General features: G+C 55.1%; 2 protein-coding genes across 3 annotated transcripts; one reads left to right on the top strand and one right to left on the bottom strand.

The window, feature by feature from the left end:
• The first annotated feature begins 2 nt into the window (after window positions 1-2).
• Window positions 3-3,972, top strand: IGFLR1 (IGF like family receptor 1). 2 transcript variants are annotated; one of them, XM_037039675.1, is made up of 7 exons: window positions 3-21; window positions 741-809; window positions 1,455-1,675; window positions 2,173-2,345; window positions 2,627-2,936; window positions 3,066-3,424; window positions 3,463-3,972. In XM_037039675.1, the coding sequence occupies exons 3-6, from the start codon at window positions 1,519-1,521 to the stop codon at window positions 3,389-3,391; spliced, it is 966 nt and encodes a 321-aa protein (XP_036895570.1). In that variant the 5' UTR covers window positions 3-21; window positions 741-809; window positions 1,455-1,518; the 3' UTR covers window positions 3,392-3,424; window positions 3,463-3,972. The 2 variants fall into 2 exon arrangements, with proteins under 2 accessions (XP_036895570.1, XP_036895569.1); XM_037039674.1 differs by lacking the exon at window positions 3-21 and having other exon boundaries at window positions 722-809.
• Window positions 3,891-23,731, bottom strand: KMT2B (lysine methyltransferase 2B). The gene is made up of 37 exons (XM_037039672.1): window positions 23,176-23,731; window positions 22,047-22,119; window positions 19,822-21,800; window positions 19,511-19,624; window positions 19,267-19,417; window positions 18,811-19,090; window positions 18,595-18,650; window positions 18,081-18,359; window positions 17,675-17,769; window positions 17,303-17,401; window positions 17,051-17,164; window positions 16,765-16,911; window positions 16,567-16,662; window positions 16,027-16,144; window positions 15,369-15,482; window positions 15,022-15,206; window positions 14,857-14,946; window positions 14,662-14,766; window positions 14,456-14,529; window positions 13,760-13,875; window positions 13,572-13,663; window positions 13,355-13,492; window positions 12,279-12,437; window positions 11,954-12,074; window positions 11,798-11,876; window positions 11,535-11,695; window positions 10,240-10,467; window positions 8,857-10,150; window positions 8,684-8,761; window positions 8,497-8,606; window positions 5,866-6,003; window positions 5,709-5,783; window positions 5,426-5,603; window positions 5,022-5,129; window positions 4,821-4,904; window positions 4,574-4,703; window positions 3,891-4,481 (listed from the first exon to the last, which is right to left on the bottom strand). The coding sequence occupies exons 1-37, from the start codon at window positions 23,530-23,532 to the stop codon at window positions 4,206-4,208; spliced, it is 8,091 nt and encodes a 2,696-aa protein (XP_036895567.1). The 5' UTR covers window positions 23,533-23,731; the 3' UTR covers window positions 3,891-4,205.

Below are 23,731 nucleotides of genomic sequence, written 5' to 3'. Positions count from 1 at the left end.
TGGGTGGAAACCCAGGGGCAGGTATCAAGACTTCTCACACCCTAATGCTCCTATACCCTGAAATGAACCTGATCCTATGCCCCCAAAACAATGTCTCCAGCTTTTGGTATCCTGATACTAGCACTGAGCCCCATTCCAAGACCAGCATCTAAGTCCCAATTCCCAAATCATTCTGAACCCCAAAGCCAAGACCAGCTTGGATCTCTAATCCTGAAATTAGCCCCTGAGTACCTATTCTGAGACCACATCCAGGAAGTCTAGTTACTTCATCAACTGCTGTGCTCCGTGTCTCTAACCCGCCTCTCCCCACTCCTGTCCCCATATCACCCCTGAAGTCTCAACCCCCCCCCCCCCAAGAAAGAAACCAGTGACGTTTCCCAGATGACTAGCATGGCCACTTCTGAGATCCTGGCCTTACAGGCACAGATGTTCATGGCCAGAACCCCTCCTCAAAGCTCCTTCAAGGCCCCAAGGTCATCTTTCCCAGCCTCTGGGGTCTACCACCCCTCCCCTAATAAAGTTCTGTATTGAGGGTTTAGAGCTTGAGCCTAGCCTTGGGCTGGAGTTTCCTTCCTCCTTCATATCTGACGAAAAGGGGAAGTAGGCGGGTATCTAGCAACCACTGTAGCTGAGCTTTCGTGAGCTAAGGTCCCAATGCTCTAAAAATCCCCAAGTGGGACTGGAGGGCCGGGGCCAACTTTGTGCTGGAAACCTCAGCACGTCTATCCGAGGCTTTTCAGGGGGAAGACACCTGGTTGCGGCAGGTTGGAGGATTCCCAGCCCAGAGAAGATCGGGGTTAGGAGCTAAGGTAAGGTGACTTGGAGTTGAGTGGGGGTCTCTAGTGGTTGAGACCTGGGTCCTCCATCCCAATTCCCTGAAATGGGAGTTGGTAATACCTAATACTTAAGTTTACCATGTGGCAGGTGCTGTCCTAAGAGATTTTTATTTTATTTCTTTTTAGAGAGATGGGAAGGGAGGGAGAAAGAGGGAGAGAAACATCGCTGTGTGAAACATCAATTGGTTGCCTCTTGTGTGCCCCTCCCTGGGGATCTGGCTGGCAACCCAGGCATGTTTCCTCACCCAGTCAAACCAGTGACCTTTAAGTTTGCAGGCTGGCACTCAATCTGCTGAGCCACACCAGCCAAGGACTAAGTCCTTTATTAAAATCATTTTTTATTTTTCAGTTACACTTGATTCTAGTAAGGGTTTTAATTCTTCATAATCCTATGAGACAGGTGGTATTAACCTACTCTATGGACGGAACATGGCAGAAGTGGGGTATGTAGCCACACTAGCTTCAGACCCCTTGCTCTAGCAATCTTGAGACCTTGTGGCCTCTGATAATGGGCCAGAAGGACTGGGGGCTGGGGGTAGATTCCTGACTTCTGCAGGGGCCTGGGGGTTTCTATGCCCTCATATCCACTACTTCCTTCTCCCTGGTTTCCTGGAAAAGTGTCAGAGGCACTGTGGCGGAAAGTCCTGTGGTTGCGGGCCTTCTGGCTGCAGGCCCTGCCCGGATGGGGCCCCAACGCCTCCTCTTGTCTGTGGCACTGTTCTTGGCCCAGACGGTGCCGCAGGAAGCCTCCCAGCACTGCAGCCGCCTGGAGTACTGGAATCCTGACAACCTGTGCTGTGGCAGCTGTCTGCAGCGCTTCGGTCCACCTCCATGCCCTGGTGAGGAGCAGGAACTGGGCATATATGTACACATATGTATGCATATGTTTTAGCTGAGCAAGGGGGTGATAGGAAACCAGAGAAGGACAGAGGTTTGAGAGCCTTGCTTTGGGGTAGAGCTGGTAGGCCTTAAGCACAAAAGGCAAGTATGGGTATTGAGCCAGTGAAAAAGGGTTACATGAGGGCCACCGCTAAGGTTTCGTGGCCTGTTAGATGGGGTCCGGGCTGTGAGGGAGCAATGACCTATGCAAGTCAAGTCCCTATGTGGGTGCAGCTTGGTGTGGAAGCCGGAGGGGCATTAAGGGTGAAGGCGTGCAGAGAAAAGGTTTCAGACTGTCAGGGCAAGTGTTGGGAGGGGAGAGTGGAGGGGTGGACAGGTCTGCTGATGGGTGGGCAGAGTACAAGGGGCGAGGCCTGCTGGGGTAGGACAAAGGAGAAAGGACCTTGCAGAAGAAGTGGATCTTGGAAGCCACATATGAAACCCTGTCTTCCACTAGACTACGAGTTTTCGGAAAACTGCGGACTCAATGACCTTGGTGATCACGTAACGAACCCCTTCACAGAGTGTCCTCCTGGGCAGTGCAACCCCGACTTCGCGGAGCTATGTAGCCCCTGTGGCGGCAGGGCCAGGGTCCCCACTCCCGCGGCCACCCAGCGGCGCTGCGGAGAGGTGCTGGTTGGGCTCAGCTCCGGACTGCTTGGGCGAGGATGTATAGCCTGCAGCAGGTGGGGTGGGCGTGGTCTGGATCAGAGGAGGTGGGTAGGCCCGCTGAAGAGGGTGGGGTGGGGACAGAATTATCCGGGGGTGACTCTGACTCGTTAGGGTTAAAGTAGTGTGAGGGCTGGTTCAGGTGGTGATGTGGCCCTGTGGAAGATTTTGAGGGGAGTTTTGGGCTGAGGTAGGAGTGGGTGGAGTGTGCCTCTTTCTTTATTCCAACCCCCTATTTCCAGAAGCCAGCTCCTACCAAAGAGCCCTGTCCCCTGAAGCCTGAAACACCCAGCGTCCCAAGCTCCCAGGAATCCACCTCACTGACGACTTCCAGCCCATCGTGGACATCTGAGCACACTGCCCCTTGGCAGGCCTTGCTAACTATTGCCCTGCCCCTGGTGCTGGTTCTGCTTGTGACCTCAGCCACCATCCTCTGGCTCACTTGGCAAAGGCATAGCCCCCATCACCACAGGAAACCTGGCCACTCCCATTCTGACTTGGTTCATGGTGATCTTAACCCCTCTCCAGGTTCTCTGAAGGCATCAAAGGCAGGTGACTGACTCAAGGAAGGTGCCTGCTTCCTTTCCTGGGCAGGTGGTTGGTTAGTCTTGGGCATGCGGAGGGGAAGATGGACTGGGAAACCCACCTTTTTGCCCTCTCGTGCTTCCTTTTGTCTCCCAGAGCTGCCAAATCTTGCATCGAAGCCCCTGTCTTGCCTCCTGGACGAGCTGGAGGTGCTGGAGGAGCTGATTGTGCTACTGGACCCTGAGCCTGGGCCAGGTGGATCATTGGCCTGCGGTACCACTCGACATCTGGCTGCAAGATATGGACTGCCTGCTGCCTGGTCCACGTTTGCCTACTCACTGAGACCCAGTCGCTCACCTCTACAATCACTGATTGAGATGGTGGTAGCAAGGGAGCCCTCTGCTTCTCTGGCCCAGCTTGGCACACACCTGGCCCAACTAGGGCGGGTGGATGCACTGCAGGTGTTGTCCAAGCTTGGCTGATCTGGGGCATGCCTGGCCTAGCACTCAATCAGGATTCCCCGTCAAGTGCCTGTCGGAGGGAGGATGACCCTATTCCCTTGAAGAGCCTGTTCCCCACCAGACTCATTAAGGCACCCTCTTAAAACATAGTCCTGTTTCGGCCAAGATGTCCTGATTCCCCAACCCGCTCAGAAAAGGGCCTATCCACCATACGTGTAAGACCAGACGTGGGAAAGCTGGCTTCAGGTGCCTCTGGGGAACCAGGGTACCCTCTTGAAAAATACTCCTGCTACCCTTGGGAGAGCTCATCCGCAGGGACCCAGATGGGTTCTAACTGATATGTAAAGTATTTGTTGCTCTGAAGCCTTGACAGGTCCGCCAACTTATTTCTAATCCTGAACAGTGGGTTCTCACCTACCTGTTGAAGCTGATGGCTTCCTTGGCTCCAAATGGGTGTGGGGCACAGAGAAATGGGATCTCCTACCTGCCCCCAGCACCGTACAAACTGGAAGGCCACCTCTCCAAACATTGACAGACTTTATTGTGGGGGGGTTCCCATCTGGGATCCCACCCTCTTAAATAAAAAAGTGCATAGAAAAGAAGGGATTTAGAAATTTTTGTACAATATCTACATTCTGGGCCCTGAGGGCAGGAAGGGAGCAATTGCTGGGTGGGCTGGAGGGGTGGGGAACAGGGCCCTCGACACCTGCAAGCCCACATCCACCCTGAACACGAGGGTGGGGGTGAGATGCTCGGAAGGGACTAGGGAATCCTCCAAATGGGGGTGAGATGGCAGCGGGGGTGGTGGAGCGGTTGTGTGTGGGCAGCCACAGTTTCAGTTAAGGAACCGACGGCAGCGCTTGGCGCCACAATTGCAGGGCAGCTTGTTGCTGGCATCCTCGATGGGGAACTTGTAGTCATAGGTGAGCTCCTCACCACGCAGGATGCGGCGCAGGGCAAAGATGACGATATGCTTCTGGCCTTCCACGTGGATGACTCGAGAGAAGCAGTTGGGCTCACAAGAGTGGTTGATGAAGCGGGCGGCATTGCCATGCATTGTGGCATCCACCACATCAAAGTCATCCATGCGGAACATGTAGCACCCAATACCCTACAGGGACAAGGTGGGGGCAGTCAGGTGCTCTGTTCCCATGGGTAGGTCCTGCTTCACCCACCTCATTCTCATGACCTGGCAGAGCCCACCTTCCCATCGTAGAACTTCTCCCGCTTGTCAGTCAGCACAGAGCGAATGACAATACCAGAGTATTCAATGACCATCTCGCCAGCATCGATGTTGCGCTTACAGAACAGGCCCCGCCCATGGATCGCAGATCTGCAGGGTAGGATGGGCAAGGGGAGCTCAGGGGGGAAGGGGGACAGAACCAAGGCAGGCCCATAGCAGGACACCTGTCATCCACCCAAGGGGCATCCTCCCCACAACTTCACTAACCTATAAACACCCACAGCCTCTTTGGATGTCTTCTTGAGGTGGCGAAAGCGCATGGCCATAGGCAGCTCCAGGCTGGTGGCGCGTCTGGTGGGGCATAGCAGTGTCACACAGGCTGGTACCCAGGAATGACCTCTCCTGCCCCTCGTCACCCTCTTTAGGACCCTTCCAGACTACCCCAGCATCCTGGCCTGCCCTCCATACCTAGTTGACCTGAGCTGCACCTCATCCTCCTCCTCGTCACAGGTGGCTCCCTCAGGTAGCACCCTGTGCTGGGAGGCCAGGAAGTTGAACATGTCAAAGGTGCACTTCCTGCAGGTAGAAGGGAAAAATGGAAGGAGGTTCATAGCCATTACTTTGAGATGCTATCCCCTTATTCTTGGCCTGGACCTGCTGCTGGCAGAGTAGGAGGAATACCACTACTACTGAAGACAGCAAAAAGGGAATGAATGAGGTTCATTCTTCTGATACGAACTCTAGAAATAATTCCTGGAATGGCCTAGTAGTCTTCTCTCAGGCCTCAGTTTCTGATCTGTAGACTTCATTTCCACCCTTGAGATTGCCCACAGGGGTCCCCCAACCCAGGCATCACACCCCAGACCTCTCACCGAAGATACACCTCGGCTCGGGCTGCCCCATGGGGATTCAGGGGTGGCTCTTCCTGGCCCTCTCCCTGCTGGTGGTATCGGAACTTATAGTGCTGGCAGCGCTGGGCTCCAGGCAGCTGCTCTGCCAGGAAGATGACAGCATCGTGGTGGATGCCCAGGAGCCTTGCCCCACTCATTCCTGAGGAGAGTCAAAGGTGAGAATGCACGAGTCCCATCAGAGGCCCATCTTGCCCTCAGAAAGTCATCCCAGCTCCCAAAGTCCCTGTGGACCCCCCCCACTTACCACTAAAGGAGAGATGTCTGAGCCGGGCATGCCCTCGGGCCTCTTGCACCTTCTCAATTAGAGTTCTCCATGCCCCTGAGAAGGCAGGGCCAGAGCAGACTCAGGATGGTATTCCATGCGAGACCTTCCCTCCCTGTCACCACTACTCCTGACTCACCCTCCAAACTCTCAGCCTCCACGCTGAACCCATCCTCACTGCTGATCTCGAAGCGCAGATGCGGGCCAGCACGTCTCGGGGCCTGGTTCTCTTTATCTTCTGGGGATGGAGGCTCTTCCTCAGAGCTTGAAGCCTCACCTGGTCCCAAGGAGCAGGTCAAAGTAAGTAAGGATCACCCCTCCTGGAGTCAAAACCTCCAGGTTCCCCTCTGCCCTCTTTCTCTGGGCGCAAGCAGACTTGGTCTGAAGGCCCCTGTTCTAAATGCCCAGTGAACCCTACAGACCAAAGTTAATTTTTTCCTGAAGGGTCTGTAGTCTCTTTCTATAGGACTTCTGGTGGCCCTACAGGACACACTATGGCTTACTTGAACCCAGTATACCATAAACATCCACACTTCCTTCTTTTGTCTCACGAAACAGTACAAATATATTAGTATTATAGGACTGTACTCACAGAATCAAATACTTGTGCATTATGAGCTATTTAAGGGATTTTTCAGCAGCTAAGGATTTTAAAGCTACAGTACACAGGATGTACTGATGTAGGAGATGTAGATGTGAGAGAAAGAGAGGGAGGTGTCAAGGAAAACTCTGAGGTTTGGGGCCAGAACAACTAGAGGGTTAAAACTGTTATTTAGAGAGAGAATGAGGGTTGGGGAGAAACAAATTTGGGGTAAAGGTTGGGAGCCCAGTTTGGAACATGCTGAATCTGAGATTCCTCTTAGAAAAACCTCCCTGGCAACTTGCTGGTTGGGATGGTAAGCAGGCACCAGGATAAAGGAGTGTGGCTAGCAGCTTGGGGGCTATTAAAATCAGAAATGGGATTTAGGGCCACAAAATTAGACAAGAGCGGCCTGGACATGCCAAAGTTGACAGGCCGGGGCAATGAGGAGGCACGACCAGAGAGATGAGGAGAGGAATGGGGTTCTAGAAACCAGGAAAGAAAGTGCTTCAAAGAGGGAGGGATCAGCACATCAGCTGCTGATCAGTTTGTAGGCTGAGGACTGACCACTGTATTTGGATGGAGTGGAGGTAATGCAAGTTTGAGTGCAGCACACTTTAGGAGAGGCAGGACTCACATGGTCACTCTGCCCTCATTACTTCTCTGGGCCAATCTGTCCACATGCCCTCCTTCCCCTATGCAAGACTCTAAACCCGACTGCTGCTGTGTGATCCACATCATCTCTAGGCCTCAATTCTCCTGAGTCCACCTCTGATTTGTTCCTCTTCTTAGTTCTCTCCCATCCTCACATCCATTCTGTTCCCTGAATAACATTCTCTTTGCCTTCTTTCCCAGTGCTCATTCTAGGATGCAGTGCACTAACTAATGTACATGTATGTTTCCTCTACCAAAATGTGGTATGCTAAGAGCAGCCAGGGACCTGTCTGTCATGGTCACTGTCACATCATCATGCCCTCTCTGATGCCATATGCAGTCTTTCAGTTAAGTGGTCTCAGTCTACCTCATGCCACTCCATGCTCAGCAGCTGTGATCTACGTGATGAGAAAATTCCCATGTTGGGACAGGACTGAGGCCACTAGAAATTCCAAACCTCAGGCTGCTTGACAACCAGGTTACTTGGCTGCAGCCCTCTCTCTCTCTCTGCCCTCCTTGACCTACAGAGTATTTCTCTTCCAGCTTCACTGAGATTGTCAGCCAAATGATTCCAAGTGCCCTCATCTTGTGCATTTCAGGTGCACCTAACCTCACCTCTCTTCCACCTCAGGGGTCTCCTATTCAACCCAACTACATGCCTCCTCTCACCTCCTTTTCCCTCATTCTTGGCTTTGCTGTCTCAGCCTTCATACCAAACCCCTCTAATGTGTTGGCCCACCTCCTCCCAGACTCCTAGCTGAGATTTTTAGCAAAGTGCCTGGGTGTTGTTTTGATTTCTTCATCAACCACTGTCTTTTAGTCTAAACTCTGACACAACAGTCTCTCTACCTCGTCCCACTGGCTCACACGGTACACACCAATCCTGGACCCCGAAATGTCTAGGGCCCTCTGTGACAACTGGGATTGCTGACTACTTCCCTCCCTGGGCCTCTGGGATACCACTCTCCTCTGACCTCCTTCCTACTGTTCCCATCCAAAGTCTGTCTTTGGTTTTACTAGGTACCTAAACCTCTGACCCTGGAAGACTAGGCTCTGAAGTCCTCCCTGGGGCTCTTGGGCATACTGGACAAGGCACTTTCAGAAGCCCTCTCACCTCAAACTGAAACTTCCTGTTTCTACTACAGACCATAAGCTCCCTGAGGGCATCTCTATAATTTTTACACCCAGCCTCAGGCCTGTTTCCAGGTGGGTGTGCATTGTGCAACACCTATAGATGTTTTTCTTTTTTACTTATTTTTTTAAAAATTTTACTGATTGATTTTACAGAGAGAAAGGATAGGGGGGAAGAGAGAAACACTGATTTATTATTCCACTTATTTACGCATTCGCTGGTTGCTTTTTGTATGTACCCTGACCAGGGATTGAACCTGCAACCTTGGTGGACTGGGATGACATTCTACCCTAGGGCCCATTAGGTGTTTTTCAAAGTGTATCAATTCTCCACTGTATCTATCAGTTACTCAGCTGAGCAAGCACAAGGAAGAAAGCAGTGAGAGGAAAAAGGCCAGTCCCTACCTGAGTAGTGGTGCCACTGGGGTTCAAGCAGCAGGTCAGGGGGACCATCAGGAGCCTGGGGAGGACCATCTTCTGGAAGTGGCAGCAGAGGGGACTGGGTCTGGAGGGGCCTATGAGGAGAGACCTGTCAGAAGAGAGAAGGGACAGAAATCCCAAAGCTTCCAGGGAAAAAGCACTGGCCACTCACCTCAGGCTTTCCTCCCCAGGATCATCCAGGTTGAGAATTCCACGCACTGTGGGCGTTTTCATCCTCACTCGGCTAAACCTGGTGGTGGCGGGGGAGGAACCACAAGAAGCCTGAGCTGCCTTCTTCTGCCCAAGTCCCTTGCCCACCTCCACAGCCTTAGTGTACTCACTCACCCGCTGCCACTAAGCCCTGGACCCTGAGGGGGATCCTCCAAGGCTTCTCCATCTTCCTCCAGCCGGGGGGTCTTGCTCGGGGGAGGTGCTGGTGGGGAACGGCCAGAGAAGGTGGACACCCTTTTGACACGGATGGCCTGGCGGGGCGGACTGGAGGGCCCAGTGCTCAACACCAGCGTCAGTGGAGGGGGTGGTGGAGGTGGGGCAGGGCGAACTACACCTACCACTGGCAACACACCCAGCAAGGGTCCTGGGGGCAGAGTCCAGGAAGTGGGGGCCGTAGGGGGGATGGGGGGGGAAAGAGGCAGCTGCTTTACTGGGGGGGAGACGGATTCACCCTCCCCAGCCATCTTCACAAACACTTGCCCCAGCTTGTTGACAAGAATGATTTTGGATGTGGCGGGTTTGGGGGGCTCAGGGGCAGTGCCCAGGCTCAATACTCGAACCCCTGGAGCCCCAGGGAGCCAGGCAAACGTCCGAGTGGGGTCAGCTGGGCTAGAGGGCAGGCCCTGGGGGGGTTGACTGCCATTGGCCAGGGGAGGTACTGGGGGAAGTGGCTCCTCTCTGGGCCTAGTATCTACCTCCCCAGACCCGCCTAAGTTCTTCAATACAAAATCCACAATTTCTGATGGCAAGTCCTCAGGAGGTCGCGCCCTGTCCCCTGCAGCCCCGATGACCCCAGCCCGGCCTGCTCCTGGCCCTGAAGGAGGAGTCCCCTGACCCCGAGGCTGCTGGACAGCCTCAGCCTCGCTGTCTGTGCCATCATCCACTCCGTCCAGCTGTTCGATGCGAGGGGCTCCAGGGAGAGTGCCAGAGGCCAAGGGAGGGCCAGATACCACAGTCACAGGGAAGTGGATGTAGCGGGGGACAGGGCTGGCCTCCTCCTCTGAGCTGTCCCCTGGGCCCCCATGGCTGCTCCCCACTGTCCCTGTGGCCACAATCTCTTCCTGAAAGGGCTCAGTCCCCAGCAGGCTGGCTGCAAAGTCCAGGTCAGCAGCACTCAGTCCTGACACCACCTCCATGTCCTCAAAGTCTGGGCCCAGGTCTTCAGGGGGTGGTGGAGACAGGGCAGGGCCAGGGGGAGCCAGCTCCCCTGAGGTAGGTGTAAGGGCTCTAACGAATGAGGTAGGAGGGGGCACCCTGAGCTGAGGAGAGGTTCTGAGAGGGGGAGAGGCCCGCCGTGATGGTGGCAGCCTAGGGGCCAGAGGGCTGGGACGACGGGAGCGTCTGGGGGGAGCTGGGAAGTCCGGGTCTCCCACTGTAGGGATGTGGTGGGTCAGAGAAGATGGACTTCCTGTGGGGGGAAGGGTCATTGTCAGCCAGGTGCTCCTGCCTCACCTGCCCCATCCCCCCCCTCCCCCGCAAATACTCCCAAATACTCACCAGGGGAGGGCAGGGGTCCAAAGGAGACACCCCCCAAGGGCCTCCGGGATGGTGAGTAGTTGGGCACTTTGATTCGAGCCCCTGAAAAGGAGCGGGGAGCTGGAGTAGGGGCACTGCTTGAATCTGACCGAAGAGTGGGGTCCAGGTTCTGAATAGGTGAGTGGTGCTCAGGAGCTCCAGGGATAAGGGCATCTGCATCTGGTGGGGGGTTGACATGATCTGGGGGCTCTGAAGAGGCAAGAAAATGGTATCAGTGATGGTGGGGGCTCTTTATCAAAGCCTTTCCTCACATGCCCTCCCTCTGGAGCCAAGTGCACTCTCTCTGCCCCGTCCCTGACCCAGTCACAAGCACTGTGTCCCGGACATCACCCTGGACTCAAACCCCTCCATGGTTTCTGCAAAACCTCTACATGCACTTGGGTCAGGGCCCTTGTGACCAAACTCAGCCATTCTTTGCCATCTCCCCACTTCTGGCTGCCTACTGCTCTGATTCATGTCCTACATGCCACAAGGGGCACTATCCTCTCTCCAGCACAGCCAGTCTTTCTTACCTACACTATACATCCCTGCCACAGCAAACACATCCGCCCTATCCTGGCACTTCTGGCTCCCCATTATTTGGCTCCACCCAACCTGTGCAGCTGATGCTGCCTCCTCCCAACATTCTCATTTCCATCCAGGAGAGCTACACCCTCCTCCCCTCTCCACTTCATGTCAGATCCTAACCTGGAACAAACTCCTTACCTGCAAACACAATCCCAATCTCTTCCTCCTCCCATTCAGCCCCCAATGGCCTCTCCCTTTACCAATCTCCAAGCCCATTCTTTGCTCTTTGTCATCCAGTCCTCAGCTACATCCCTCAGTGCCAACGTGACTGTGAAGGTGCCAGATTGGGAATTGAGCAGATCAGATTAGAATCCTGGCTCCACTACTATGTTACTGTGGAGAGCGACTACCCTTTAGAGTTGCAGTACAGCGGAGCTTGGACCTTCCCCAGAGAGCTGTGGGGAGCATTACATAAGCATGGAGCCCTGAGTCAGGTGGCCCTAAAGGCTCCTTCCATTTGTACCGAAGTTGTCACCACCTCCCCTACCCCAAAAACAGGTAGCATGGTGCTCTCCCCTCACTCCCTGTGAAATGTTGCACATAACCCCTGGCATAACATTAGGTTATGTCATTGCCATTACAACGAAGGAAAGAATGGAAAGCACCCCGGAGTGTCTTTAGGGGAGAGCAGAATAAAGACTGAGAGGGTGGCATTCAGGGTAGAAAATCAGGTAGTTCTAAGGCCGTACCAGTGGAAGGGGTGGGGCTGTGCACAATGGTCTGGTTTTCCTCTGCTGCCTCCAGGTGAACTGGCTCTTCCCTTGGCCCCCATGGCCGATACTCAAGAATTCGGCACCGATACCAGCAGCGCCGCCGAGCATCCACTGTGCTCCAGTACAGACGGGAGCACCTGTCAAGTGGGTGTGTGTGGGATACAGGGTCAGGACAACTTGGGAAAATGAGGTGTAGTCCTGCAGTCCCAAACCCCACCAGATTCTCCTGGGCTGCTCACTGGTAGCCAATGGGGAAGAGCCGTCCCTCGCAGTCGGAGAGATCAGACAGGGTACCCAAAGAGTCAATTCGGATGGAGCCTACAGGGCAGAAGAGAGGTCAGGAGGATGGGGCCAGGCAGGATCAGGAAGAGTAACCTAGAGAGCAAGAGGCTTACCAATGAGCACGTTGATGGCATCAGGTTCGAGCCCTGTCAAGAACTTTCGCTTGAAGTTGATGCCCTCAAAGTCCACGTAGACTCGGCGGAGAACATCAAAACCATCGGGGGTCACAATCTCCTGGTGGATGGCAAATGGGGTTGTTAGACTGGGGGTGCAGGAGAGGGACAACAGGAAAAGCTCTATTGGCAGGGACTGGACAGTCAGGGGCTTGGCTAAAGGACACAGGGAGAATAAGATGCACTGAGAGGCAGCAAGGGTCCCTGAGTGGAAGGGGGAAAAAGAGGGCAGTGGGGAGCCTTCTCCCCCACAGTAATGGCCCACCTTGCCATCCAGCAGATCTGTGTGTTTCTGACAGAAAACTTTCTTGTCATCCTGGAAGATGCAGTAACTGGCCCGGGCACACATGAAGTGGAAATTGCTGAGGCAGGAGGAAAGGCAGCAGCCCACCGTGGCTCCAGGCTTTAGGCAGAGCTCACAGCGCTGCGGGTGGAAGGGGCTGCTGAGGGGAGAAGCCAGTGACCGGGGCCAGGGCCTGATGCTCAGCATCGCTGTCCTTGAGATTCTGCTTGGACCCCTGTCTAGCCAAGCACTTTACAAAGCAAGGGAACTCACCAAACATAACCTCTCACCTAGCTGCATCCAGGGGGCCAGGTTCACATCAAAACTATTTCAGATATTTTTTGAAGCAGTGTTGAAAAGTAAAAGTTAACACCTGCATTTACCATCTTTCTCACATAATTTTAATATAGAACCCGTACTATTTCATTTAATCCTCACATCTGCTCCCTGAAGTAGGTGCCTCTATCATTCCACTTCCTGACAGTGAGCTTGAGAATTCTACAGGTACCACAATGGCAAGGGGGGATTCTAATCCAGGGAAGACCTCAACTCATGGGGACGTATTAAGAGGTAAATGCCACACTGCATGGAAAGCATCTAGCACAAACTCAATCAAAAGATGGTTTTCTGCCCTGGCTGGTGTAGCTCAGTGGATTGAGCTCGGGCCTGCGAACCAAAGGATTGCAGTTCGATTCCCAGTCAGGGCACATGCCTGGGCTGCAGGCCAGTTCCCAGAGGGGACTCACAAGAGGCAACCATACATTGGTATTTCTTTCCTTCCCTTCCTCTCTAAAGATAAATAAATAAAATCTTAATAAAAAAAAAAAAAGGTGGTCTTCTAACCTTTAGTCTCCCAGGACAGAGGGCACAAAAAAAGGGGGGGGGGGAGACATGCACGGTGAAAGCCACAATCCCTCCCACACCAGAGTCCTGAGACAACCAAAAGGTACCTAGGACCAGCAGTGAAAGGACAACTGAAATAAGAGCTGTCACCACTGAAGGAGGGGACCTACCCAAAACCCCAAGGGCTGCCCACCTCTCCAAGCCCGTGTCCTCACCATCTGCCTCCCTCGAGCCACAGCAGCATGCACATTCTTGAGGGAACCGTCGTTTTCCTCAAATACTTCAGCTGACCAAATAGCACAGTTAACATGTGTCCACTCATTCTGCCCGATGTACAGGAGCCGCCCTGCCTCCTAGGGACAGAGGAATGATGTGAGGAGAGGCCCCAAGGACTAGCCCCCACAACCTAGGGCTTCATGCAGTAACCCTTACCTTAGAGTCTGCATCACCATATTTGAGGCAGAGTGCACACTGACGAGGGTCCTCCAGGTGTGAGAACGCAACTGAATCCTTGCCTTGGAAAGCTGGAAGGAATGTGGGAAGGGAGGTCTAAGAATCAGGACCTGGAGCCGGGCCCAGCAACTCAGGGGCTCTAGTTCCCAGCTCCCACGTCCCAATACCTGCTGAAGGGTTCCCTGGAGGCTGCCCTGATTCTGGGGTCTCTGGTTCCTGCTGCCTCCACTGCGCATAGACATGGTCCAAGGATGGGGGCAACACGGCATTGGGAAGGACTCCACTGTGGATAGGGTGGATTAGCATCCGACATATTTAACAATGGCTAAACGAGGGCCCACTCACAATCTCAGCCTAAACACGCCATGACACCTTTCTGTCCCCTCTCCATGTGGCATTTCTCTTAGTCTCCCAAACAAGCCAGGCCCTTTCATGCCACCTTCGACACATGAAATGCACGTTCCTCATGCCTGGAATACTCTTCCTCCACTTCTCAGCTAGGATGGCATCACTTCTAGGAAGTCTTAGGTCCGAGGCTCCAGCAAGCACCTCCCCTGGGCTTCCTCCTCATCATCCTAACCACCTGGGTCACCAGGGACTGCCTACTCCCCCCAAACAGCTCACTCACTGCTGTCTCCAACACTGCCTGGCACAAAGAAAAAACAAAGTGAGAGCTAACTCCACAGTCTGAACCTCTGCTAATTTAAAACCACTGCGGACTGTCATCCGGGTCCCACCACCCTCTGGACCCCAACTCTGCTTCTTATCTATTCTCACACTAGTTTGACCATGGATTCCCATCAGATGCCCTTGGGCTTTGCCCTCACTCCCTGGTTCCCTTCCTGTTACTTAGCCTTACTCACTTGGGCAGCCGGGTACTCCGTCGCCAGTACTTGGGGTCATGGGCGTCGAACCAGCCGAACGTAGATTCTAGCAGCTGGGGAGTGGGTAACAAGATGAGAAGAACTAGCTTTCCCAGGAAAGCTGACAGGGAAAGGGTCTGAAGGACCGACTCTCTTCTCCCCACTACCACTGAAACCACCCGAATAGTATCCCCCAAACAGCCCACCTTCAGCAAGAGCCCCTTCATTTGGCCTCCAGCCCGGTGCTCTGAGGTCTCTCCTTCTTCCGAGTGTCTCATCAGGATGCTCACTACATCCTCCATGAAGCTGTGCTGTAAGGGGGCTTGTCAGGATCTACTCCCCTGCCCAACCCCAGCCCTCTCCTCCTGGCATCTACTTTTTCCTCTCAGTGTCCCACTCACCACAGACTTATAGTAGCCTTCCTCAAAGCGCTGGCGCACAGCTTGTAGATCACAGGGCCCTGGGTGCAGTTGCTTTCCACCTTGTCCACACTGCAAAGAGGGGAAGTCAGCAGGGCTGGTGCTGGGCCTGGCCCCACCCCACCCTGCTGCCCAAGCCCTCCAGACCTGGGTGCACAACAGCAGTGGGGCCGCCACCTTGGAGCTCAACAGACCCTGGAGCACCTGTTGTAAACCCCCCTGCAAGGCCCCACTCAGGGCCTCTCGCCAGCGGGGGTGGGTGGCCCCAGCACACGGTCCACAGGTGTACAACACTGAGTCTGGCAGCCCTGAAAGGATCTCATAGTCTTCATCTAGAACAGCCAAGGTGAGAAAGGAGAAAATGGTTTGGGGCTCCCAACAGCTGCTAAGTTGCCGAGAACATTTAGCCCACCTGTCCTCTGAGGGCCTGTGGAGGGGAGGACAGGGATCCCCACAGGGCTGAGATTCATACCCCTGGTACTCCACTTCCTCACCCGAGAGCCCCTCGCACTTGGCATGCACCCAGTGGTCACACTGTGCACACTGCATCATCTTGCTCTCATAATCATTATCCTCATAGCAGCGTGTGCAGATTGGGCAGTAGTTTCCTAAAGAAAGAGAGAAGAGGGCAAGTCAGAGGGGCTGGGGCTATTACCTGCCCCTCAGAATTTCCGTCATAGGGTAGGGGCACCTCGTTCATGGGCTGCCTCCATTACGGTCCATCTTGGGTCCCTACTGTTTTCAAAAAGCTGGCTGAGACTATGGCTGAGGATAAGGCCTCTTTTTTAAATCTGCAGCCCCAGTGTTTCACAAGAAACAGAGCCTTGCTAAACATGGTGCCTGAATAAATGAGGAAAGCCCAAGTTTTCAAAGGGCTCAGTGGAGACTTGAAGTTCCAGAAAGAAACTCAGGGACTACCATGCAGATGGGGCCCCAGGCCCTCCACCTCCACTGTCCTCAGAGAGGCTGTGTCCCCATTTTTACGTACTGGATGGGCTTCTATGGAAGAAGGACCATGAACAGAAAGGAAGATTACATAGCTAAAAGGGTAGAAGACCACCAGAAGAGAGCATCTTTTCTAATTGCCTCTGTAGGAACCTGGCCCACTCCCCAGTGGACTCCCAGGGCCCAGGGCCCCTGCCAAGTCCCCACCTTTCTCATAGAGCTGGGTGCACCTGGGGCAGAGGCTGTAATCTCCAGACCACTCGACGTCCCAGTTCTTGCCTGGAGTAGCCCCACAGCTTTTACAGCGCACACAGGCTGAGCAGATCTGGGAAGGGAGGGGGGCAGGGCAATGTTAGGGGTTGAGCCAGGCACCAGGCCATAGCAGTGAAAGGGGAAGATGGGCAAAGAGGAGCAGATGGTAGGCAGAAGACAGATAAGAAAGGAAGGGTAAAAGAACAGAAGAGGAATAAAGCAGGGAGACTGGTGATGGGAAACCTGGGAGGAGTGGAGGTTAGGCGAGAGCAGGGGCTTCTGGGCCTGGGACTATGGAATCCATGGTCTCCTAAAAATAGTACATGCAAATTCTTGCCTATGTGAAATTCCTGAAGGAAAAATGCTATGTTTATCAAATTCTCAAAAGAATTTCCAACTTTCCCCTCTTCATGAGTCCTAGCCTACAGCAAGGCTGAAGATGATGGCAGCATTAATTAGAACTCCAAAGCAAGAAGTGTGGGCCCCATCTCTCACCCAGTGGCGCCTTTTGCGTGTGGCCCGGGTTGGGTAGCTGGGTCCCAAGCAGGCTGGGTGGTAAGCATGGCGGCAGCGCTCACACTCCAAGAGGTGCTGTTAAAAGTTGGAGAAATACAGCAATGGCAGGATCTACTGGCACAGGGATACCTCTTTCCTCCACTCCTCCACCCACCCCCTTGGCTCCAGGGCCCAAACCTTGGATCCTCGGCCTTTGCGTCCACAAACATGGCAGAACTTGCAGCGGCGGCAGCACCAGGTATCATGATGTTGGGGCAGGGGCCGCTCAGCTTCCTCCAGGCAGAATGGGTGGAAGGGGTCACAGCAGACTTGGCAGAACACCAGCTGGAAATGGGAGAGTGAACAATAAGCACAGTGTGAGGCCAGGAGGCCAGGGCATGAGAACCTGCTAAGAAGGCCCAAGAAATCAGACAGTAAGGGCTAATGGAGACTTGGGAGGTTGTGAAACAAGGCAGAATCCAACCTCATGCAGGCCTTTGCTGGCACACAGTAAGCACACCATAGGTGGCCCCCCGGGTACGGAGGTGAGCACACTCAGGCCTCCCATCAACCACACGTTCTCTAGGTCACAATCCTCCTGATGGAAAAAGAACACATGGAATCAGAGAACAGTGAAAAACATAAAAGTCAGATCCATCTTAGAGTCCTGACTTCTTAGACACACTAAGTTTCTTCCAACCACAGTCCTTGCCATCCTCCCCTCTCAATGCCATACCTTGAAATCCACACGAACCCGGTGCACACCATCAGGGGACTTCTGTTTTCCAGTCCAGCCATTGGGAAAAGAAGCAAAAGGACCAGGGGCCAAAGCATCCTAGGGAGGAATGGTGGTGGTTAAAAGGCTGCCCACACACCTCTATAGGCTTCTCTCCTTGCTACCCTCTCTCCCAGTCTGCCTGACCCTGTATTTTGCTCAAATGCTTTGCTTTCCAGGGCAGGCTTGCCTTACCCCCAGGGCCTGTTTTCTGGTATGAACACACCATGGCACTCAGATGAGCCTGTTACTCTAACTTGCCAGGAAGCTTCTGGAAGGCAGGAGCCATGTCTTCCACAGGGCTCAGGGTTCTTGGTATGGGGCAATGCTCACCTTGTCCAGGCGCCTCCGAGCCTTGAGCTGCAACACAGGCTGCAGGGTGGGTTTGCGGGGTCGGCTCTGCTCCTCAGGTTCTGGCACTGGTAGCTCTAGGCAGGACATGCGAGCAGTGAGGTTCCCTCTCCTCTCTGCCCCACTGCCCCTCTCTTACAATCCCTCAATATTACCTGGATCTCCAGGGCCTTCTTTAACCAGGGGCTGCTAGGATTATCCTTACTTAGGCCTTGCTCAAAAAGCTACTAAACACCCCCCACACAAGCTCCCCCGTCCACTTAAAACTACTTTCTTCTCTGAACTCAGCTACTTTCTCTACCACACCCACAAAATGCTGGAGTCAGAGCCCCATCCCTTCCACACAAAAGACACGGGACTGACAGAGGAAGCAACAAGCAATTCGCACCATTCTCTCGTGGCGCCCGACGCCGGGGAGCAGGAGGACCCCCGGGCTCTGAGTCATCCGAGTCCTCGAAGATATCATAGGAGGGTCGCTGTTTGACGCAGCGCCGGGCTGACTTGCGCTGCAGTAGGAGGGAGTCCTGCTCCTCGGGCCCTGGGGGGGCCACCACCTCCTCCCGGGGCCCCCCAGCTCCCGCCCCCCGGCGTGGGCCTGGAGGACCAGGGGAGGCCTCAGGAGATTCATCGGAATCCCAGGGCAACAGCGTCTTCACTATCGTCCGGCCTGTGGGAACAGGGGACTTAGTAGGATCGGAGCTTAGCCAGGGACATGGGACATTTGGATAGAGAAAACCCAGAAAGTGGGGCAGAAGAGAACAAGTGAGAGAAACAAAAGCACACAACAGAAAGAGACAAAGGTGGTACACTGCAAAGATAAAGAAAGCAGAGCAAAGAAAACATGGTTTCTTCCATACCGTGAATCTAAATAAAGTTCTTAAATGCTCCTCAAAACCTGTTACCTTTTTTAGCCAGCCGCTCCATCTTCCGAGCCTCTATCTTGTCGCACTTCCGGTATCTGGGGAGGGGAGCAGCACGTCACCAGGGTAGGGGACTGGTGGTCTGGGGGAAGAGAGGAAGCTCTCCACAAGGATGCCAATCCCACTGCTCTGGCGGGGCAGGGGGCCTTGGTGACAACCACCATGGGAGGAAACACTGACTGAACCCCAGCTACTCACACACAGCACTGCTTCTTGGTGTTAGGGCCCCCAAATTTGGGCTTGTCTAGGCAGTTGACACAGGAGCCACAGTCCTGCACACGCAGGCAGCCCCGACAGTGTCCACATCGTGCCATTCGCATCTTCTTGCCATGATGTGAGGGCAGTGAACGCCGGGGTGTATGGGCCAGGGCTCCTCCAGACCCTGCAGGCTCTGAGTCTCCACCAGGCCCTGCTGAATCCACCTTTCCCGGTTGTGACTGTGATGGGACACTCTCAGTTTCAGATGCCGATGACGTATCTAGTGCAGTGGAGAGGAAGAGATGGAGCTACAAAGCCACCAGGCCTACCTCATCTCTGTTCCCTCCTACACCTCATTCAGTAGGCCCTCTGGCCACTCTACTAAGTTCTTGGGGCATTCACTTGGTCCCAGATTTGACAGAGCTGTCAAATTTCCCAGAAGACACCTGCCCCTACCCTCTGTTGCAAGGTCCTGCCGATCCCGGAGAGGGAGAGCACTGAGGCGGGGTACATCTTCAGGTACCATGGCCCGCACCTGACCCAGGGCCACAGCAGCATGACGGCAGACGTGTTTGATGCGGGGACCTTGCACCGGGGATTCGGGGCCCTGGGGGAAGAGATATCACAAACACATGTGAAGTGTTGCTACTTGTGCTCCTACAGCAAGCCTCCTTCAGAGGGCCCTCCACCCACTCCATACCGATGGTCTCTCTCGCTTAGTTTCCATCGATTCATCTTCAGACTTCACAGAACCTCTATCTGAGATCTGCTTGACAGTCCCCATGACTTCCTCCATCTGCCCTCCAGGATTTGGCTGGTGGGGAAATAATAAGCAGGGTCAGAGGCTGGAAAATGAAGGTGGAACCAGGGAAAGAATACAGGAAGCTCAGGAACAGGGGAGGCCTGGCTCTAAGGGTTCCCTCTGAAGTTAGGACGCAGGTGGCTAAGGGATTGCAGGGAATCGAGGCTAAATGGCTGGGTGCGGGGGCCTGGCCAAAGCATCATGCTTACCAGCATCAAAGATGCCACCTTCTGCTGCTGCTGCTGCTGGTCAATCTTGAATAGCTGCACCTTAGCTCTCTTGAGCAGACTGAACATTTTCTCCTCTACACCAGACAGTGGTAAGGAACCCATGCCTGCAGTCCGAGCCTTTTCCAGTGGTGGCAGCTGCTGTGGGGGTGGTGCCTGAGGCAGCAGCTGGGTTTGCATGACCTGTAGAGGCTGCTGTAGCTGAGCCTGAGCCTGCTGCCCATTGCTCAGAGCTGGTGCCCCAGGTGGGTGCACCTCGGCCTTAACAGGGGTGGTGACCACAGGAGCAAATCGAGGCAGGCTGAGATGGTTGGTGCGGCCCACTGCCCGTGGCTCAGGCTCAGCTGGAGATTCATCAGCGGGAGGTGGCTCTGGCTCAGGGGCTTCAGGGGCCCCAAGAGTAGTAGTAGTAGTAAGCACCGATTCATAGATCTTCAAGTGGGCTTCACTTGGGGTAAACTGAGGGGCCCGAAGGAGCAGGGGCCTCCGGGATGGAGTGACAGGAGCAGGAGGTGGGGGTGGGGGAGGAGCAGGGGGAGGAGCAGGGGGAGGAGGGGGCAGTTCCCGGGTCAGTGAGGTCCAGCGAAATGTGGGTTCTCTTAAGATGGACCGTCTCTTTTCAGGGAGTGGGACTGGGACAGATAGAGGAGTTGGGGCACACGGTGGAGAGGGCGCTGGTGCTGGTTCCTGCGGGGCAAGTGGGGAGATGGCAACAGGAGGCCGTGGAGTAGGTGTGACCTCCACCTTTGGGGGTTTGGAAGGGTCTTCATCCATAAATCGCCGGGGTGTCTTGATGACACGGGAGGACCTGGCACTCACCACAGGCATAATAAACTGCCGGATGTTCTTCAGGAAGGTGGTGCTTTTGGGGGCCACAGTGGGGCTGTCTTCCACAGAGCCTCCTATGGTGGTGCTGGGGGCTGGAGTGGTAGGAGAGGTGCCCTCTGGTCCTGCCCGAGCAGCTTCCCGCTCTGCCCGTTGGCTGGGAGTCAGGGGAGGCCGGCCCCTCTTCCTGGAGCATGTAGCTGGGACCATGGGAGGGGTTTCTTCCGGCTCCTCCAGAGCAGGAGGTGGAGGAGGGGATGGTGGAGGGGGTGGGGTCACTGAGGATAGTGGAGGGCAAAGTGGGAAAAGTGATATTGAGGGCGATGGAAGAGGTGGGGGAGGTGGAGGGGTTGGAGGAGTCACGGGTGGTGAGGGCGGCTTTGCCTCTTCCTTGTCCTCAGCTAACATTATCTCTTCCTCAGCTACAGCTCGCTCTTCCTTCTCTTTTCCTTCCTCCTTGTCTTTCTCTTCTTTCTCCTCCTCTCCCTCCTCCTCCAACTTCTGCTCCTTGTTCCAGCAAGGGCCATCTCCCTGTCCAGATTCAACTTTTCCTTGGGGGGCATCCTGCCAGCTTTCCTCACACCGATCTTGACCCTGACCTGATTCAAGTCCCAAGGACAATCGTCCCATCTTCACTCTTTTGGCCTTTGAAACAAACTTGATCACGAGGGGGTGTCCACCTCGGCCTCGGCCTCGGCCTCCACGGCCTCCTCGCCCAGACTGTCCTCCACGTTTAGGTGTTCCAGGTCCTAGGCCAGGCCCCTCCTTGTATTTCCAGCTGCCAGTTCGGTGTTTTAGTGGAACCACAGGAGGTGAGGGCTCAGGTTTGGGGATTGTCACAGCTGTTTCTGCCACCATTATTGCCTGTTGCTTCTTCCTGCAGGGCCCTGCTGGCCGGCCTGGGGGCCTCCCCCGAGACCGTCGGGGGGTGGAGGGCTCACATGCCCGACTCCTGGGGGCTGGGGGTGCCTGGGCCCGACGAAGAAGTTCAGTCAGTGCTTGCACCATCCGTTCTGTGCCTTCCTCACCCCGTTTCCGGGCAGGAGTCTTTGGGGGTGTAGGAGTCACATCTGCTAAGCGAGGAGGCGGAAGGGGGGTCATCTTATGCTTGCGGCCCCGACCTCGGGGGGCTCGACCTAAAAGGAGAATAGGTGTGGGGAAATGGGTCAATCTAGTCCTGGGAACTAAGGAACACACTCCAGGAGGGCCAGTACTAAATCTTACTTATGTTTCCCCCACAGCCCAGCATAGGTTGGGCTTTGAATACAGAACACACTCAGTAACTGATGACATAGACTTTAGTTGAACAGGGAAAAGCTGACACAATAAGTAAGAATAACATTCCTACAAAGCTACAGAGGTAGAGTTTCCCCATCACTCACCTCGCTGGGACCGGAGCGCAGAGCGCAGGGAACTGGGGGCCACATCTTCATCTGAATGAAAACCCTGAAATTCCTGATTTAGGGGGCCAAGGGTGGAGGGGAGAAACAGCAGTCAGTGCCAAAACCCTTGCTCCACCTGAGACTCAGGTATTGAGGAATATCCCAAGTTTCCCCCTCAATGGACCCCTATTTTCAAAAGAACTAAAAAGTCTGGAAGGGAGCAGAAAACAGGGTCTCTGCTTATTTAAGGATGAACCCCTGCTTCCTGTGCCAAACCATGCCAGCACAGCTGTCAATGGTTCGCTGGCCCAGAAGGAAACAGAACAGGGTCTTCTCAGGCCAGGCAGTAGGTACTACCATCAGATTCCCTTACACTCCAACTCAGAAAAAAAGTGGGACCTACGTTTACATTTTCTTGAGCTGTAATTTCTTCCAGAATGAAGATGAGAAAAGGGCCTCCCAAGCATGGTATGTATCAAATGTTTACCACATTAGGATCCCCACACACTCCTGCTTTTTCTGAGAGGCTGAGGATAAATCCTGAGCTCAACTCAGACCTGCTAGAATGCCCCATCTTAGCCTTTATTCCATTTCTCTTCAACCTGTGCCCCTAAGAGGAAGCCCTCCACCATTCTACCCTCTCTCCACTTGAGGTCAGAAGAGGAAATGAGGCACTGGTGAAACCAGGGCTATGTCAGAGGTTATGAGGCTGGGCGGGGCAGGTTACAGGTAAGAGCCCAGAAAGCCCTAGCCTGGGTCCACTAAAGCCAAGCTGCTGCTGACAACCACCACTGGTTAGGCATGCAGTCCCAATTAACTTCCTCGCCCAAATCTCTACTATCTTAGCTTTGTCAACTACCAAGAAGGATCAGCCCAGGGCATTTCAGCATGACCCGCCACGGGCCCAAGAGCCCAGCTGCACCTCAGGCTTCTCTCTTCACTTACAAAGCCCCTTCCACCGACAGCTCCGTGCAGCCTACCTCCTCCCATGCCTATTTCCAGGACCCTTTCTCTCTGCAGGAGCCCTGAAAAGCTCGCTTCCCCACGTCTCTCCTCTGGGCCACTTAGACCCCTGGAAGCCCCCGGCCTCCGCCCAGCCCGGCGCTGGGAACGCCTCCGACCGCCTCACCTCATCATCGGATTCCCCGTCACTGCTCTCTTCCTCTGGCACGCAGCCCCGGCTCGGGCCCCAGCCGCGGCCCCGTCCCCTGCCTCGCTGAACGCGCGGGCCGGCCCACAGTCGGCGGAGCCGGCGCAGGCCCCGGCGGAGCCCCAGCAAACGGAGCAGGGCCGTGTCCTCCCCTGGCTCAGCTCCGCCCGGCCCCGCCGCGCCGCCGCCGCGCCGCAGAGCCACCCGCAGTCTCTCGGCCCCGCTGCCCCGTCCGCCGCGGCCCCCTCCCCCACCGGAGCCTCGCGGCCGGCCCGGGAAGCGGCCCCGCGCGGAGCCAGGCCCCGGGCAACTGCCGCCGCCCGCCGCCGCCGCCATCTTGGCACCGTGAGAGGGGCCGGGGAGGCAGGGGGAGGGGCGGCCCGAAAGCAGGGCCGGGGGGAGGGGAAGGAGAGGAGGGTGGGAGAGCCGCGGCTCACGACAACAACCCGCGCCGCCGCTGGTCTGGCGGGAGCCGGGGGCTGGGCCGGCCACGCGCGAGGCACCACGGGAACGGGAGTCCGAGGCCGGTCAGCCG

Source organism: Sturnira hondurensis, unplaced genomic scaffold, assembly GCF_014824575.4.
Source record: "Sturnira hondurensis isolate 20B ecotype Veracruz unplaced genomic scaffold, ASM1482457v3 Scaffold0025395, whole genome shotgun sequence".
Taxonomy (NCBI): domain Eukaryota; kingdom Metazoa; phylum Chordata; class Mammalia; order Chiroptera; family Phyllostomidae; genus Sturnira; species Sturnira hondurensis.
Note: the sequence above shows the minus strand (reverse complement) of the source record. Positions and strands in the feature narration are given on the sequence as shown.